This window comes from Phyllobates terribilis, unplaced genomic scaffold (assembly GCF_046119375.1).
Source record: "Phyllobates terribilis strain yellow unplaced genomic scaffold, ASM4611937v1 Scaffold_1__5_contigs__length_1240528914, whole genome shotgun sequence".
NCBI lineage: Eukaryota > Metazoa > Chordata > Amphibia > Anura > Dendrobatidae > Phyllobates > Phyllobates terribilis.
This window is the reverse complement of record NW_027362761.1, coordinates 1,065,789,473-1,065,807,111: the sequence shown is the minus strand read 5'-3', so window position 1 is coordinate 1,065,807,111 and position 17,639 is coordinate 1,065,789,473. Positions and strand designations below refer to the sequence as shown.

At 39.2% G+C, this 17,639-nt stretch overlaps 1 protein-coding gene across 8 annotated transcripts in view; it reads right to left on the bottom strand.

Moving 5' to 3' along the window:
* The window catches only part of DLC1 (DLC1 Rho GTPase activating protein), an 869,826-nt gene that overhangs the window by 10,353 nt on the left and 841,834 nt on the right, over positions 1–17,639 (bottom strand). For 7 of the 8 annotated variants that reach the window (XM_073645427.1, XM_073645426.1, XM_073645428.1 and 4 more), the window contains 3 exons: positions 15,802–15,883; positions 6,134–6,197; positions 1,734–3,160 (listed from right to left, as the gene is read on the bottom strand). In XM_073645427.1, coding sequence (XP_073501528.1) covers positions 1,734–3,160; positions 6,134–6,197; positions 15,802–15,883 — 1,573 coding nt within the window. Of the gene's footprint in view, positions 1–1,733; positions 3,161–6,133; positions 6,198–15,801; positions 15,884–16,378; positions 16,436–17,639 lie in introns of those variants that run through there. The other variant, XM_073645433.1, reaches the window with a different exon arrangement.

Sequence of the window (17,639 nt, the reverse complement as noted above, 5' to 3'; positions counted from 1 at the left end):
GCAGCGCGGAAAGAATCCACAAATTCTCCATATCTTCACTACAATAGCTTAGCACTGAAGCCCCTCCTTATATATAGTGAGTTAAAGGGAATCTATCACAAGGTTTTTGCTACCTCATCTGAGCACATCATAATATAGGAAAAGAGATCCCCTGATTCCAACGATGTATCACTTAATTTACTGGGTGCAACAGTTGTGATACAATCAGAGTTTTTACATGTAGCATAAAGCAGAGTTCAGAAAGCTTCCCCCGTCCACACCAGGCTCTCTATGTACATTATCTTTTGACAGTGAGCTGCTTATCAGAGGAGAGGGCGTGGTCAGACTAGGGCTCATGAGAGCTGTAGTTCGGGCAGTGATAACCTCCTGGTAGTAAAACCTTCATTGTATGGAAACTACTGCACACATCCCTAAAATTTTTGTCTCAGCCCCCAACTCGTGCTGTCCTCAGATTACATAGCAAAAACCGGCTGTCAGATTTCCTTTAATATCATTTACCCCATAAAATGACTCTAAATTAGCTTTTTTGTGTGAGCGTATAAACATACACCGTTTGCTTTTTGCATGGTAACTACATTACAAGTGATATCTGCTATATAGGACAGGTCAAAGGTCAAGAAACCTCCAAGTATTATAAAAGAAATATTTTAAAGCATACAAATAAAAAGGTTAAATAATGCAAAACAAAATAAAAATGGCAGATGGGAAGAATAAACTGCATTAGGCACAAGAGCCCTAACAAATAAGACTGAAATCATTAAAGAGAAACTGACAATGAGTAAAATAGTGGCAGAAGGTTTCTCAGCAGCTACCTCCAGTCCAGATATACAGCAAATCAAGGCCTGCTCCATTTACTACACTTATGGCTCAATCGCAATAACACTGAAGGGTTGAGCGGGATTGTAGGAAACAAAATTTAGCCTTCCAGCTAGAGTTTAAGGGTATTCTTATGGAGAATGACAAGCCAGTGTATTTAGACTTATAGGCCATACAATGCTCCTCAGGGAAATTAAATATGTAAATTGTCTCTTCATTGGACTTCTAGTTAAAAATACATTGTATTGTAATATGAATCAAAGCAATCTAAAAAATATGGGCATAATTTTTGTTTTTTACTGTCCTATTTAAAGGATACTTGGACAGGACCACTAGAACAGAGGCTCTAAGTTTGTTGTACCTCTCCTCCAGGATTATTTTGTTGGAAAATGGTTGTATAAAGCAGCATCTGACATGCATACAGATTGCGCCATATAACACTATGGGAGGTCCTAAAAAAGTTGAGTGACTGTGACCAGCACATAAGTTATCACTGTTGGAAAACCCCTCTAAGCATTTTTCCTCTCATTTCAAATCAGCATTGTGGTAAGAAAGTGACAGACTGCAATTTTAAAATTTGCAATATTTGAGGTTACTCACTATAGCCCAAAGTCTAATGGTATGGGGATGGGGAACATAAGACAAACGTGGGCCGGACCTGCCGATATCAACAGGTTGAATTTTCCAATAGCCGATCCTTTTGTGCTCTAGGAAATAAGCCACTGCCAGAGGAATCTAACAGCAGCTCGACCAGAGAGAACACAGGAGTGCTCAGCTGATGGGGGACTCGGGAGAAATAGTTGACCAATTCAACCAACAACTACTTATTCTGTATGTTAAATACATCTAAGCAACAATTAAAATTAACACTAACAACCAATCATACACTGGCACTAATGAATAATAAGAAAACACACCTATTGGATCTTGTCAAGGATGCGTCTACTCCAGAGTCTCTCCTTCCTTGGGTCACCGTTGTCTCCTCACAGTCATTCAATGAGTTGCCGGTGATGTCCAAATCACTAAGAGCACTGCAGTCATTGTCAATATCTAAGTGGATTTGTTTGGGAGAAGAAGGACAAGGAGATACAGAGTCTAATGCTGAATCAGAATCCCCCTCATCATAAAATTTATCTGTCCACTGATTTACAATTCTCTGCATTCCCTTTACATGATATAATATGTCATCCAGTTCTGGGAAAATGTCCTCATGTTCCAAATCGGCCAAGTCACCATTACTGGAGTAGAGGAATGTGCCGGGTACATTGTCATAGATACTCAACCGGCTTCTGTTTCCTTCAGAACAGCATGAAGTGCGTCTCATCCTACTGAAAGTACTTTTGCAGCTGTTGACGCTGCTGACACTGTTTTCCCTTGTGAAGCCGAGGTGGTCATGTCCATGAAAACTCCCATTTCTCCAGCTCACAGAAGAGCTACTGTCCGTCGGGGACAAGTTTCCATTTGAAAGTGCTTTTGGAAATGTTCCAGGCTTGTGGTCCTCCGGAATAAAAAACACAGCATCATCACCCAAATTCCTCTGGTTCTTATAGTTTTGTTCGAGAACATCACTAAAAGTTGACTGGTTGAAGGGGTCAAACCCTTCTAAGTACATCCCAACCCTCTTGTGACAAGCACTTAGGCTACGTGTTCTTGTAACTGGACTTGGCGTGCTGACTGCACTGCTCGTTTCTGATTGACTACTACTACTGCTGGTCTGTGTGGAGTTTGATATGCTCCTCCTGCGCACCTTAGGGGCATTGATATGGTTTCCATTCAGAGAAGTTATTTCCACACAGTTCAGTTGCTTTAGCTTATCCTCATCTACCCCTTCTTGTAGAATAGGTTCACTGATTGTCAGGCCTGTTTTCGAATGAGACTTCTTTTTGTTGTGGGACGTTTTGATCTTTAGACTTTCCATTCTTTTCAGGAGGCTCTTCGTTCTAGATCTTGAGCTCTTTTCATTCACCTTGATGTTGAAGTTAAAATGGGAAAGTTCCTTGGGAGATGGAAGGCTACCAAAGGAATCATCATTTGCAAAAATGTTTCCCGATGAACACACACTGTTAACTGAGTTTGTTCGAGTAGTTCCTGCCTCACTGGGAACATGTGCTCTTTGACTGTCACTGCTGGTGCTGTGGATGGATGAAACTTCTTGGTGCTCACTCAGATCTGTAAGAATGCTATCCTGGCTTATAGCATTTCCTAGCTGATGACTGTCACCCAGTGCGGGTTTATGTCCCTGAAACACATCAAATTCTTCCAATCTTGACCATCTTTTACTGTCCCGCTGGAACGTCCATTTACCACTGATTGCACAAGGTTCATCTTCATCTGAATCTTCACTCTAGAAATAAGAAAGAAATGGTTCTCATTTGACTAATATTACATTACAATACTTAAAAAAAAAAAAAAAAAAACAACCGCGTTAATCTGTTAGTATAATACAAATTTCAAAGAAGATTGTCTGGGACATAGAAATTTTTTTCTAAAGGCAGGGATTGTGCTTAACCCCCTTCATACAGACCAGCTAACTCATCGTATCATCACCATGGATTTTTTACTTGTCCTAAAGTGATGACCTGCCAACCATGCGCATGTGACCACTACAGTAAATCCATGTTTTCATTGGTGATGGTAGCATGGTTGGCATAAGGCCACTGATGGCTGCAGTCAGTGGCTGCAATGGTCGCATTTCATCATTACAGGGCAATCAAAAGACTAGCTGGGGCAAACGAAGAAGCGGGGGATTTAGAAGTCAATAGGCGTTTTTTTTTTAATTTAGCACATTTCCTCTTCTTTTTTTATAGATTGGAAACAACCCTTTTAATTGTAATTAAAAAGTACTATTATATAATACATGAATATTACTGTACTTTTAAAGTTAGACACCATTAAGATGGCAAATAGCAACTTATTTCTTTTTAGATTCTAAATCTCATTACACCAGGAGGCAAAAAGTAATCATTCCCATGAGCCTAGAGATCATCTATCTATATATGCTGTGTGGTTGCTGGAAATTAATACTGTATCAGGCAAGATAGAGAAATTATAAAAGATAGATAGATAATATCTTTGTGCTGCGAATGATGAAAATACTGATTTCTTAAAGTCTAAGGCTAGCTGCGGTGTGTGTGCCGAGTCACAGACACATTCACCATCCCCCAACTTACTAACACAATGAACTGCTTGAGGCAAAAACTACAGTAAAAAAGTGGTGGAACATCTGCATTCTAAACATAGAAGAAAAGCAGGAATTAGCCATGGTATACTGCTTCCTAAATAAATAAGAGGCAAATATGAACATAAAACCCAGGATGATTCCTGTTCTGGGAAGGAATATTTTGTAGCAACCACTGGTTTAGTCAGTCTAACCTGGCATCTAAAACATGGCAAATCAGAAAGTACTAGTCAGAAGTTTCCAAATTGTTTTGGCCTGTCTTTACTGGAATCCCTAAATCCAAATTTGCCAAGAATTTACATTATATAAAATAAGAGTTAAATAAAATAAAAATGAAAAAAATAAAACTGTCTTCCTGAATTATCAAACTCAGATGATTGGTTTGGTAGGTTATCCACATAAGGTAGCTGGTGAGAAATGAGACGTAGCTGAGGGGTAATGATACTTGGCTGGCGGGAAATGACCCATTTCTGTCCCCATAAACATTAGATAGCTGCCAGCTGAATGATGGTTTGGCCAATAGTTAGCGCTGCAGAGTGCTCCATGCACAGGCTTGTTATACTGTCAGCCGCTTCCGTTGATATCGGTGGGTTTGGACCTACATTAATCTTATTTGATCACTATCTCCAGACGCTCTGACAAACAGCCCCCATATCTCAGCTTCCTCTACCTCTGAATAGAATATAAAGGGTAGTTGGATATTGAAGTTAACTGCAATCACATCTGAAGAGCAGGCTGGGATAGGCTATAAAAAGTGAAAGTTTGCTAGGAAGGAACTATTCTATTGGTTATTTCAGATAAATCATAAACTAATTCCAGGGTTACTTGTTCTGCCTTTTTTAACATAGTTTTATGATACCATCTGTTACACGCATGCCGCCTAAGTTCGGACAGGGGCAAGACGGGTTTCATGAATCCTTTGGAATCCTAGGGGAACCGTTACTCAGGGAGACCAAAGGCTCCAGCTTCTCTCGGCACACAATAGATTCAATTGCTGACCAGACACATCTGACAAGAGTCTTTTTCAACAGTTTAACCCTAGAACGCATACCTGGGGCCTCGCAGGGCCGCCCTGTTAATTGTTTTCTATTTTCTGCAAGATTACTTTAGTTAGAATTTTGAAACTCTAGGTATTCCTCAGGTATATAGTTGTTTGTCATTTTTGTTTGAGTTATTCCATTTTATTTGCACACGGGCCTAAAAGGCCCCAGGTATGTGAAAAAGTAGATTTTTATGGTCATGAGTTCTAGGGTTAACAGTGGAATTTAATCTGAAGCACGGCCAGTGCAATTCAAGGATATTACAGCAACAATCTTCATTACAGTACAGTCTGAGTTTCTTGAGCAACCGGCTCCAGTAACAATACAGTCATTTCTTCACAAGGCACAGTATTACAGTCTCTTCAGTAGCATAATTCAGCATAGATTAGATCTCTTAGCAGCACACTTCTATGTATACACAACCACAGGCTTTTCCTTCACGGGGACACAATAGTACACAGCATTCTTTATCCTGCATGGAGATGGAGGGGAGGAGGGTTTGATGAGGGAGATGATCCCTGTGACACAATTCCTTCCAGTCCATATCTTCCTGCCCGATAATACTCTGCACTGTTAGTACAGGGAGTTTATCTGACCTATATTTCGTTTTTCTCCTGATCTGAATCCTATTCAGTTGCCTTCTGTCAGATACAGATAACACACCACCTCTCTCTTTGGCTTTAGCCAGACTACAATAACAAGTTCCCCACAATCCTGCTGGGGCTCTGCTAAAACACTCCTTGTCTCCTGTGACTGTGTTAACCCCTCTAGTTGCTGGATGCTTCTGAAGCACAACACTTCCTGTCTCCTGTGCTTGTGTTATTTATAACAGTTGTTGCATGCTTTTGAAGCAACAGCACTACTTCTGCATGTCACACATCCCCCACAGCCTTTATTATAAGGCATGGTGCCTTATCTACATAGGTAAAGACAATTGTAAGGCTATTTGAAATGTGGCAAGTCACTTAGTTAATATTTCATTCTAGAATGGATTACCACTTGAACAAGGGACATCCAATGACACAGCTGACCATCATATGGAGAAGCTGGTTGCATTGTCTTTGATTTTATATCTTTAGATGGTCAATATGTTTCTTACCTTTTTTCTATTTGGACTGATTTCCAGCTTCATCACCGCACATTTATTTAAAGTATTTAGTCGCCTGTTGGAAAAATAATAATAAATAAAATTAGAACAGTAACAGCAGCTACAAATGATAGAAAAATCGGTTCAATGGTTCAAATGAAGTCACTAAAGGGGAATTCACAGTGGCCGAACAGGCATTACTGGCAACACTGTTTCCTGATTACCAGCCTGTCTGAAAACGGCTGCCTTCTGCTTGTTCGTCGGCTGAAACAATTTTTAAGCTTACTTAAAAATAATCGCTCTGGACATCACATAGTCCCGTATACACAAGGAAAGTGCTGCAGAGATATTTTATGCACACAGGACAATCATATTAACAATCATTCTGTGTGCATGGTTGGTCTGTCTAAATAGGTTATTAAATACTGCCGCTTGGCTTACATGTAGCCGATTGGCGGTCATTTAACAACTGCATTTGGCCAGTGCAAATCTGTAACTTACAGGCTATTTTCAAAATAAAACGTGTTTAGCATGACATCGAGTCTCCTAATTGACCTTAAATGTGTGGAATCTATTTTCCTTTAGATACAGGCAGGGAAATGTTTTGCCTTACAAAAATAATTGTTTACGATCCCCTGCTGTAATATCTGTATACTCTTTTACTTCCTCCCCTGCCCAGGAGATGTGGTATGATCAGACCATGTTCCTGTACGGTCAGACACAGCCATTACATAGTACACAGCAGGGGAACATTTATAAAATTATCTCAGCACAGGAACATTTTTTTAAAACACATCTGATTGTGGAACTTATTATTATTCAAAGATCTTTTGATTAAAATGTTGATTAAAATTAACTTTGTTCTCGTGAAAACCCCTTTAAGGCTATGTTCACACATCATCTGCAGCAAAACTTGATTTCTGGCAGGAAAGAAGCTGTGTCAAAAACGCAGGTTTTGCTGTGTTTTTGGTGCATTTTTTGTTGCGTTTTTGGTACGTCTTTTTCAGTCTCCTTTTGTCTCTGTTATGCATGTACATACAGTTCAGTGGGAAAAAAAAAATCTCATTCCGGTTAATGCACAAAAAACGCTGAAAATAAGTTACCTGCGTTTTTGGTACGCTTTTTCAGCGTTTTTTTCATCACCCATTACTTCCTATGGGTGAAAAAACTCTGAAAAACTCTGAAAAAAGTGACATGCTCTATTTTCCAAAAAAGGCTGCAAGGCACAAAATACGCAACAACAAAAAACATGATGTGTGAACAGAAAATTCTGGTTTCTCATAGACTTTGCTGGTACTGCAAAAGACAGTTGAACATTTGCTTAAAAATCTGCAGCAAAAATGCTGAAAAAACCATGATGTGTGAACATAGCCTTAGACCTTCACCCTTCAATGTGTATGGAACTGCACTATGGCTCTGATTTCATATGAAGACAGAGTTATTTTTTTCTTTTGCATTCTATACTGATCCAACCGAGAAATAAATTCATATCATGTTTGCTATTACTATAGGATAGGGAGCATCATACAGCTCTGTGCCGCCGCCATATGATTAAGGGCCTAAATGTACATTTTCCTTTTAGGCCTAAACTGCATAAAGTCAGTTCTAGAATCTCAGAGCTGAATTACGTCCAACATAAAACAGTACAAACAGGACCTTGTAAATACATTTTTCCACATAAATCCTGCATTGGTTCGGACTTTAGCGAAGCAATGGATTATTTTCAGATAAGTATCGTTTTCTTAACCTACATACCAAGTGACTTTAAGAAAATTCTTCACAAATCTGAATCAGAGCCAAGACAAGCAATGCTGTCTTGAGTCTGCCTTTGCTCACAGGTAAAATATGCTGGACTTCGCAAATTTCTTAATATGTGCTTTGTACCAATGGGCAAACACACCCAGGTTTAAAGACCTTACCTTGAATACATACAGCAGTGAATATAACAGCACCCTTTATATTCACTTGCCTCCAGGGCTAGACTATCATGTTCAGCGCTATGTTAGTAAGCTTCTTGTTTATCCAAGTCGCTAAATTCTAGGTCTTATGTGGATTTGCAAGTAGTTCTGTATATATTTATATTTTATTTTTAGTATTTTTTTTTTTGCATTTTAGAAAAAAAATGCTTCCCTAGCTTCTATTAGATTACTGGTATGAACAGGACTTGTCTGGGTAGTTGAGGAAGTCTGATCAATCTAATAGGAGGGCTAGTCTTTTATGCTAACCAATCAGATTCCAGCTCTTATTTTGACAAATGAGTACCCTACTTTTTTTTTTTGCACTTGTTTTGATAAATTGACCCCATTATTGTACTGTCCGCAATAGACTAATAAAAAATAACTTCTATAAATTGCAAGAACGCAAATTGCATAAATTGATATATTTTTATAATTTGGATCCTCTTTGAAAAACAAGTTAATTTATCGGAAGGGAGAGGTGATGATGGGTTGCTGTAACCTTTACAGAAAGCATGTTCGTTCTAAGATGTGAGAGCTTATTGTACAGGAGGTATGCACAACAAGCACAGACTGCCCTTTCTTCCACATTTACGCATCCAAATGCTAAATCCTAAGCAAATAAGAAGTGCGGTTGACTAATGTTTTTACCTTGCCAAATATATCTTTTACAAAGTATTTGAAAAATGTATTTGATATATGCAGCCAAATCTGGGCCCCAAATATTGGTCAAAGAGCAAATATACAAAAATAAATTTAATTTTTTTCTAGAACATAAAATTCGCATTTTAATCTTTTTAACATTTTTTTTTTCCTTGAACATTTTTGTTGGCCATGGAGCACAATCAAAGCATCTTGGAATAAAGCAGAGGATGACCAGTGATTACTGATGTGTAACCTACTGATAACGCAACTAATGTTAGTGTGTGCACAGGTTCAGTATTAACATGACTAATGTTAGTGTGCACGCACAGGTTCAGTATTTGCATACTGGGGAGTTGGCAGGAAAATGATGCAAAAATATGTACTTTTTTCCACATTCTTTCTTGCATTTTTGATGTTTTTTTCCCCCTTTATTTGAGTGGGTGAAAAATGCTGCAAAAAAAGCTGAAAGAATTGGCAGATTTGAAACTGCTTCAAATCTGGAAGGTAAAAAATAAGAAGCGTGTGCATGAGATTTCACAAATCTCTTTCACTTTGCTGGTAGAGTAAAATGCTACATTTTTTGTAGCAAAAATGTTTAGAAGAAATGTGTCAGAAACGCAACGTGTGAACATAACCTTGTAAAGTAAATATGTTTTCATACTCATATTGCTTATAGTCACAAAAAAGCACAAAAAAGCTGGAGGTTATTTAGATATGTAACCACTCTGCCATTTCTGCATGTACTTTTCACTTATTTTATAGGAATCTGTTGTTTCTTGCCACTCTAAAGCACTTTGTTAAAGAAGCACTCCTCCTCCTCCCACCAAAGCTTTAATCCTCTTAATATATTGCAATCATCATATTATAGAACACTGTGCACTTACAATTGCTCATTTTGCCTTTCTACCCAGCTAATTCTTCTTTTCTCTTTTCTATGTAGAAACAGGAAGTCTCTTGTCCCTGCATTTATCATTCCCCTCTTCAGCTTCTGACCCTGCTGCTCCCCCTCCCCCTGCCAGGGACTTTTGTAGTGACTTCTGCAAAGAAAATTGACCTCCTGTTTCTAAATAGAAGTCAGTTATTAATCACGTGATGTCATAGACCTAACGGAAAAGAGAAGAATTATCCAGGTAGAAGGGAAAAATGAGCAATTGTAAGTGCACAGTGCTATATAATATGATGACTGCAATATATTAAGAGGATAAAGATTTTTGATAGGAGTACTATGTTTAATCTTTTACCTTTTTGTCTTATACACTGGATGAAGATATGCTCACTCATTATATTTGGGGGAGGGGGCAGGGCTTTCCTTGTTGGTACACCCATTGATATGTATTTGTGTTGTACATATATACCTAATTTGCCTTTTATACCTATACTTAATAAAAGCTATATTTATTTATCATTGAGATTACTTCTTGTCTGGTTCTTATTTAGATATATCGTATGATTTGAAATGCAGATGTACCATGTACAATAAAATATCATATAGTGGTCCCGCAATAAGGCCCCCTTACACATCATATAGCTGGTGGCCGATTGATCGTTCAACTGATACTTGTCTCTCCCATACAAAGGAAGGCTCACCTCAGCCAAATGCTCCTATGTTCTACTCTGGCACCAGCTTATCTCCACACAGAATAAAAGGATTGGCTGCTGAAATTTAAAGGGAACCTGTCACCAGAAAAAACGCTATTAACCTGCAGATATGGGGTTAAGCTGCAGGTTAATAGCGTTATTAACTTGCCCGGCGCCTGAATGCTGTCGTGATAAAATTAACTTTATTCCCCCCGGCTTCCTGTCATAGGGGCGACACCAGTGTGTGTTCAGTCACCGCTTTGAGTATACATAGTGAGGGCTGTAATTGCGTCTCCATCATTGACTGACAGCGGGCCCTAATGCAGAGACAGTGTTAGTCAGGGCCGAGGGCACGGTTACAGCCGGTGCTCTCTATACTCAGAGCGGTGACTGAACCCACACTGGCGCCGCCCCTATGACTGGAAGTCAAACGCTGCAGGGGGGAAAAAATTCATTTTCTTCCCATAGCGTTTGGCTAAGTGCAGGCGCCAGGCAGGTTAGTAACGCTCTTAACCTGCAGATTAACCCCATATCTGCAGGTTAATAGCATTTTTTTCTGGTAACAGGTTCCCTTTAACAGATCAGATCCTTCTCTCCCCAGACATCATCTGTTGGTACAGAGTTGGTATGTCCCTATACACACTAGATCATCGGATGACCATTGGGTTTGGCTAACTTTTAACTAATGTGTATGGAGACCTTCGGCCAGAAAAAACGAGACAAAAATAAAATCTTATAAATTGTGCTCTTGCCTCATTTATGTGTGAACCAGCCTGGTGAAAGAGCCTCTGTGCGCTGAATGCTTAGAAATATAATTCTTATGAATAGCCAATAAAGGTATCACTCCTAGAATATTATTTGTCTTTTTTTACATTAAAATACTTGCAAGCAAAGATTTAAAGAAAGTTAATAAGATTAGAAAAACATGGTGATGATTTGCAATACCAGACACAGGCTATGGACAAGAGGGACACTGTCTCATACTATCTGAAAATTAAAGTTTACTCATACAAATGAGCAAAAAGCATATAGGTTTATGCTTTATTACGGTACTTATTGACGTTGAGAGCAAAATCCAGGATTCATTCATTGCATGGATTAAAGGGGTTTTCTGGGACTTACATGACCCCTGCTAGCATAAAGGGAACTTGTCACCAGGTTTTCCTAATTTAATAAAACCAGTACCCTTAACTGCTCTATTAACTTAACTGGTCTACAGAAGACAGAATAAGACTCAATATCTTAGAAACGTGGCGCTGGAGAAGGATGTTATAAAATACCATGGATGGCAAGAAAAACAAACAAATCAATTTTGGAACAAATCAAGCCAGACATGTCACTCAAAGCAAGGATCACCAAGCTACGACTTGCCTACTTTGGACACATCATACAAAGAGAGCAATCACTGGAGAAGGACATCATGGTCGGAGGAATAGAAGGAAAAAAGCGAAGAGTAAGAACAGTAACCCGATGGCTTGATACTAGCAAGATAATGCCAGAGAAGACCCTGTGGGACCTATGGCATGCCAGCATGGCACGAGTTGAGCTGAAGGCCGTTAATAATAATAATAACAACTGCTCTATTACTGCAGTCCATTGACCTGTATCTAAGCCCACAACTCACTGTGCAAATGCAAAAAAATACCTTTTATACTTGTGGAAATTGGAGCTGTCCGGTCCGATGACTGTCCTTTTTCTTTTCTCTGTGCCTCCTCAATCCCTGTAGCTACCATCCTCCTGTTTTGATGGATGTGGATGACGCGTCCCACGTCATCCACAGATTGCCATCTGCGAATCTTGTACCTGCGCAGTTGAGGCACAGATGCTCTATGCATTGCCCTACTAAGGGCAGGCCAAAGTCCTACAATGGGCACTTAGTAACCCGTAAGTGAAGTCAATGCTGGCGCATGCACAGTCCAGGACTTTGCTCTTCCTTAGTAGGGCAGAGCATTGAGCGCCTGCAAAGATATAATATTATGGCGATCTGTGGATGACGTTGGATGCATAATCCACATGAATCAAGGTACGAGGACGGCAGCTGCAGGGATTGAGGAGGTTATGAAAAAAAAGGAAAAAGACGCCCATCGGAACGGACCGCAACATATGGCAGAAATATACAAGGTATAATTTTTACTATATGCAGTGGGGGTTGGGGCTTACATACAGGTCAATGGGCTGCGGCAATAGAGCAGTTAAGGTTGGTGTTAGTTTCTATTAGGGACACCAGGTGACAGGTTCCCTTTAATGCAGAGGCTGCTGCAGTACCAGGGACATAAGCTTCACCTTTCCTAAAACAGCAATATGCAAGTTTTCTGTTCAGTAAGAGAAAGGATGGGGGTGGTGAATCTGCTTAACGTAGACTTATTGTAAACTGCAGTCTAGACAAATAGTTCTTCATCGTTAGTCATGTGAAGCCGACATTGGCTGCAACCAGCCATGGTGGTCAGCCTCTGACCCATTTAACACAAGAGATCAGATTATTGAAAACTAAATATTTACATTTCGTTCCACCTCAGTATTCATTAGATTTCGGCTACAATATATTCTAGTTAATTCTAATATTGAAACAGAATAATCTAAACTAACTGAAACCCTAAATAGACATTACACAACGCAACGTATGGCTGCTGTTATAAAAGCCCATTGGACATGATAGATTTTAGGATTAGGAATAATTTCTGATGGTAATAATTTATCTTCGGAGCATTCGTGAGTGGTAAGAATTTAGCTTCAGATCACATTGAACACTTTATACTGGACCCCGGTGGTTTCCTCCTTTGCCTCTTGTGGCACCTGATACTGGAACATGAAGGGGAGGCTCGCAAAGAAATCAAACCAAGCAGAAAAGTAACACACAAGGTTAGGGAAAGACAACATATTTCATTTGTTTTGTTCTAAGCACCCATAAAATGTGACACAGGAGAAATGTAATCCTAGTAGACATGATTTTTCTTGTAACTGACACCATGCGTATCAGACAGATTTTAACTTAGATTTCAAGAACTATTCCCTTACATTAAAAACATTAAAAGTTTATCTTCCCAACAGCAGACTGCTGTATCCTTTTCAGCCGACTGCGCAGTTTTGCTGTGTAGACACATTAAACTAAAGTCTCGCAGAGATTAGATCGTCTTATCAGCAAGACTCAAGATTCTCCTCTGCACATCAAAGTCATCATGCAAGTCACAGAGGAGAATGCTGTTTAGCTGGATGGGACTAGATAATTCTAGTATTTCACGTTGTATAGCAGTCACCTAACATGGCGGAATATATTAGATTTCTTACATTGCATTGCTGCTTAGCTCTGTCTAATGGGAACCTATCTCTTTATTTTCCTGAAATGTGGAGAATTGTATAATCTAAGCGTCCTATGCATACTTTGAATTTGGGCTGACTTTACACAGTTACAATCATACAGATATATGAGTAATGCCACATTCACAAGTTCAGTTTCTGGTCAGTATTTTCCATTAGTATTTGTAAGCCAAAATCAGGAGTGGAACAATCAGAGGAAAAGTATAATAGAAACACGTCACCACTTCTGTATTTATCACCCACTCCTGGTTTTGGCTTACAAATACTGATGTAAAATACTGACCAAATACTGAACGTGTGTACATGGCCTCATAATGGAGGTTCATTGAGACTTTAAGAATAATGGTCTGATTAGCACAATAAGTACACTATTTATTAGTTATTAGACCGTGGATATGAATGAAGAGAAGAAAAGGTGGCACTCACCGTCACATTAAAAACTTTTCCAATTGTATTGAAACATCACAACAACAAACTGGTTGCAGGAGTAAATGTGACGTCCATTGACGTGTTATGTTTACTCCTGCAACCAGTTTTTTATTGTAATGTCTCAGTAAAATTATAAAAGTTTTTAAAGGGATGGTGAGAGCCACCATTTCTTCTCTCCATTCATATCCACAATTCAATCCTTGGCGAGCACCTGTGATCCCCACGGTCTGGCGATTTCATTTGGTCCAGTATATATGTGAAACACTATAGATATACGGTGCCAGTTTTCCTCCTTCTGATATTTTGTTTGAGATGGGAGAATTGATTCACAGATCTCAGATCCATATGCCAGGTCAGTAATGTGTGACTGCCGGACGGGATGCCTATGAATCTCCGTACCTCCTCGAATTCCTGACTCTTTTTTCTGATTTGTTCAGGCTGAAACGACGTTGTCAATATGGTGTGACGCATACACATGATATCATGTCAGCCCGGATTAATAAACTTAAAAATCATCTTACCCAACGAATGAGCATTAAGGCTCATCCATAACAGAACCGGCAGCCTGATAAAACAGGTTGGTAATCGGGAAATGCGGTATTCCAGGAACACTCATTCTTGATTATCAGCCAGTGTAAATGGGTCCTAACATTTTCTTTACATCTAATTTCGTTAAATTTACACTAAAATTTTCAAGTTTAAGGTTGTGTGAGGTTAGAAGTATTTACTTTTTTCTAGAAAGTGTGACACTGTTGATCGTGAGCTACGTCCGGTATTGCCTTATTCATTTGAGTGTCTGAGCAGAAACTGCTCCGGTCCCTCTCCTGCATTATGTGGCCGCAGTTGTGACCGGCTGGCTCATATCAGCATCTTCTGCGTGGACCGAAAGTCACTTTCTCAATGTAAATTTAAGAGACTAAGTACAAAGTTTTCATAGACTTACATAAAGAAGGGAACTAACGTTTAGTGGTGTGCCAACAACAAAAGTCTGAGGACACATAATGTAGGTGACGAATCGGAGTTGCCCAGGAAATGACATAAGATGGCGACCAATAAGTATTTTAATGAAAATGAACATAGAAAAAAAAGGATTGTGATCCAGCACCATAGTGAATATGCAAAAAAAAATCTAATTTATTCAAAAGTTTACATTAAACAATTTAAGCGCGATAAAAAAAAGGGAATGAAAAAAGAATGCTGAAATGTACGCGTTTCGGGCTGTATCCAAGTCCTTATTCACCTATGATGTTAAAATTTGTGCATTTCAGACTTTAAAAAGTCATTGCTCCCTTATGATTGAGGACTTGTTATAGCCCAAAACGTATAAGGTTCAACATGCTTTTTTAATTCCCCCTTTTTTATGGTATTTTTGGATTCTTTTGAATAAATCTGATTTTTTTATATATTCTCTATGGTGGTGGATCACAGTTTTTTTTTTTTTTGTTCACCTTCCTACTCAAGCATACCGGCCTTGAGGAATCCGAGCACCTTCAAATCCAGATTTTTGTAGAATTTTTTTCGGCACAGTGGTGAGCTGATGTCCCTTCCCCTTATCTTTATATTTTAATGCAAACACTTATCATACATTACTGAACGCTAACAACAGATGCTGAAATAAAAAAAATAAAAAAAAGCAAAAAAAACCCCACAGGAATGGTAATTTAACCCTCTTAAAATTCAAAGTACACGTAAGTGGTAACCTAAAAAAACAACAACAATAATGCAATGGATGGATTTATCTACACAATGACCACCAACCTGCATAAGGCTTCAATCGCATCTCTATCCAAGAAATCATGGTCCCTTTTTACAGCGGAGATGTCAATGGGAAACAGAAGATCTAGGGAGAACACATTTAATTCGAGTTATTTTTAAAAAACTAGCATCTAAAAACGACACAAAAGTAAAAGTAATATTATGTTTGCACTGAATAAATAGTCACTGTTTAGCGGCAGGAGTTCGGAGAAGTCTGTAAACAGAAGGGTTAAAGGAACCAGATGTTTCCTGAACTCTCCTATAAAGAAAAAACTCCCAAGATAAATGACTCCTGGTGCCATCTCACATACCATACTACCGCACTGGTTCACATGCTGGAGCTTTTACATGTAACCTTGATAAAATTCACATGGGACGCGCTGGGAAGGTCAGGGAAGTTGGGCCAAGCAAAGATAAAAGCCCAAAAGGCAGATTGCAGGCCAGCTGAATGCAAACCATCTGCACAGGATCAAAGCTGAATATGATGCACAATATCCTACTTGGAGATAAATATTTGCCCAGTGAGTTCTCTTGTTTATAGAATCTTGCAAAATCAGAGGATTAGTGATCAATTATTTACCATGTCAGTGGGGCTGTTGGCCACTTGCAGAGGGAGTAGACAACCTTTGGAGCTCCAGATGTTATTGAACTGCACATTTTGACACAGGCTGCAGGGATACAGGTTGGCATTTGTCAGAAGTTTTTTTTTAAAGAATTCAGATAAGAACTATTTAAATAATAATGTAACCAGAGCCGGGCCTGACTGCTGGGTCACGAAGAGGTCTGGCTGGCCTCACGGTTTATTACTGCATTAAAGGAAGCGTTTTTACACATGGTTTCAATTCTAGGAGTGACTATTAAGTAAAAGTCAGTTATCTGTAAAAAAAAATGTCCACAAATTTGGCATGCACCAAAATAATCCCAACTGGTTTCAAGAAAAGTGCAATTCAACCTTTTAGTGTCCATTTTATGATCACATTACCAGAACCTTTTACAGTTCTACTGAAATGACCTTGTATTATCATATGGTTCTTGGCAATTTAAGTCTGGTTCTGTAGAACAAAGGAGGTCCAAATGTGAATGTTCATATCAATGGGTAAAGTGGAGGGCGCCTATACACAGACTGATATCGGAGGAAACTGCTGATTCTGGCAGGGCCGGCTTACAACCTAATGCGTATGGGGGTCTCACAACTCTTCAAAGATGCCGATATTTGGATCCATGCAAGCCAATGAGTGTGTGGAAAAAAATTGGACTGCACTCAAATGACATCTGAGTGCGGTCAGATTTCCACGGACTGACAGTATGGAGAAGATGGAGAAATTTTTTTTCCATCTTCTCCTCATCCAAGAAAATTGAATCGGGCTGTGATGAAACTCAGATCAGAGTGTGATTAGCATAATTGACCCGATTTTCTCAGATGAGAGAAAATATGGTCGTGTAATCCTAGTCTAAAAGTCACTAAAAGTCTAATGTGTATGGCGTCCCTGACAGATTCTGTTGAGGATTTAAGGATCGGCATGATCCTTTTGTTCTCTAAGAGATAAGCTGCCGTCGGACATGTCTGGCAGCAGTTCTCTTATAGAGAACACGGCGGAGCAAGTGCTCCAATGTACGGTGAGATAGCCGCCAGTCGAACTATCAGCCTAACCATTGTTCAGACAAAAACTAAATGTGTATGGGGGTTTAAGACTCGGCTAATCCCACAGAAATTGTTAGGTTCAAACACCTTTTTTGTGTGTGTCCAGCTTTCTTCTCGTTCTGCATGCACCAAATTAGTGGACTCTTCATAACCCAGGTAGTAAACATACTACTAATATACCTACCTACTGTATATTGAT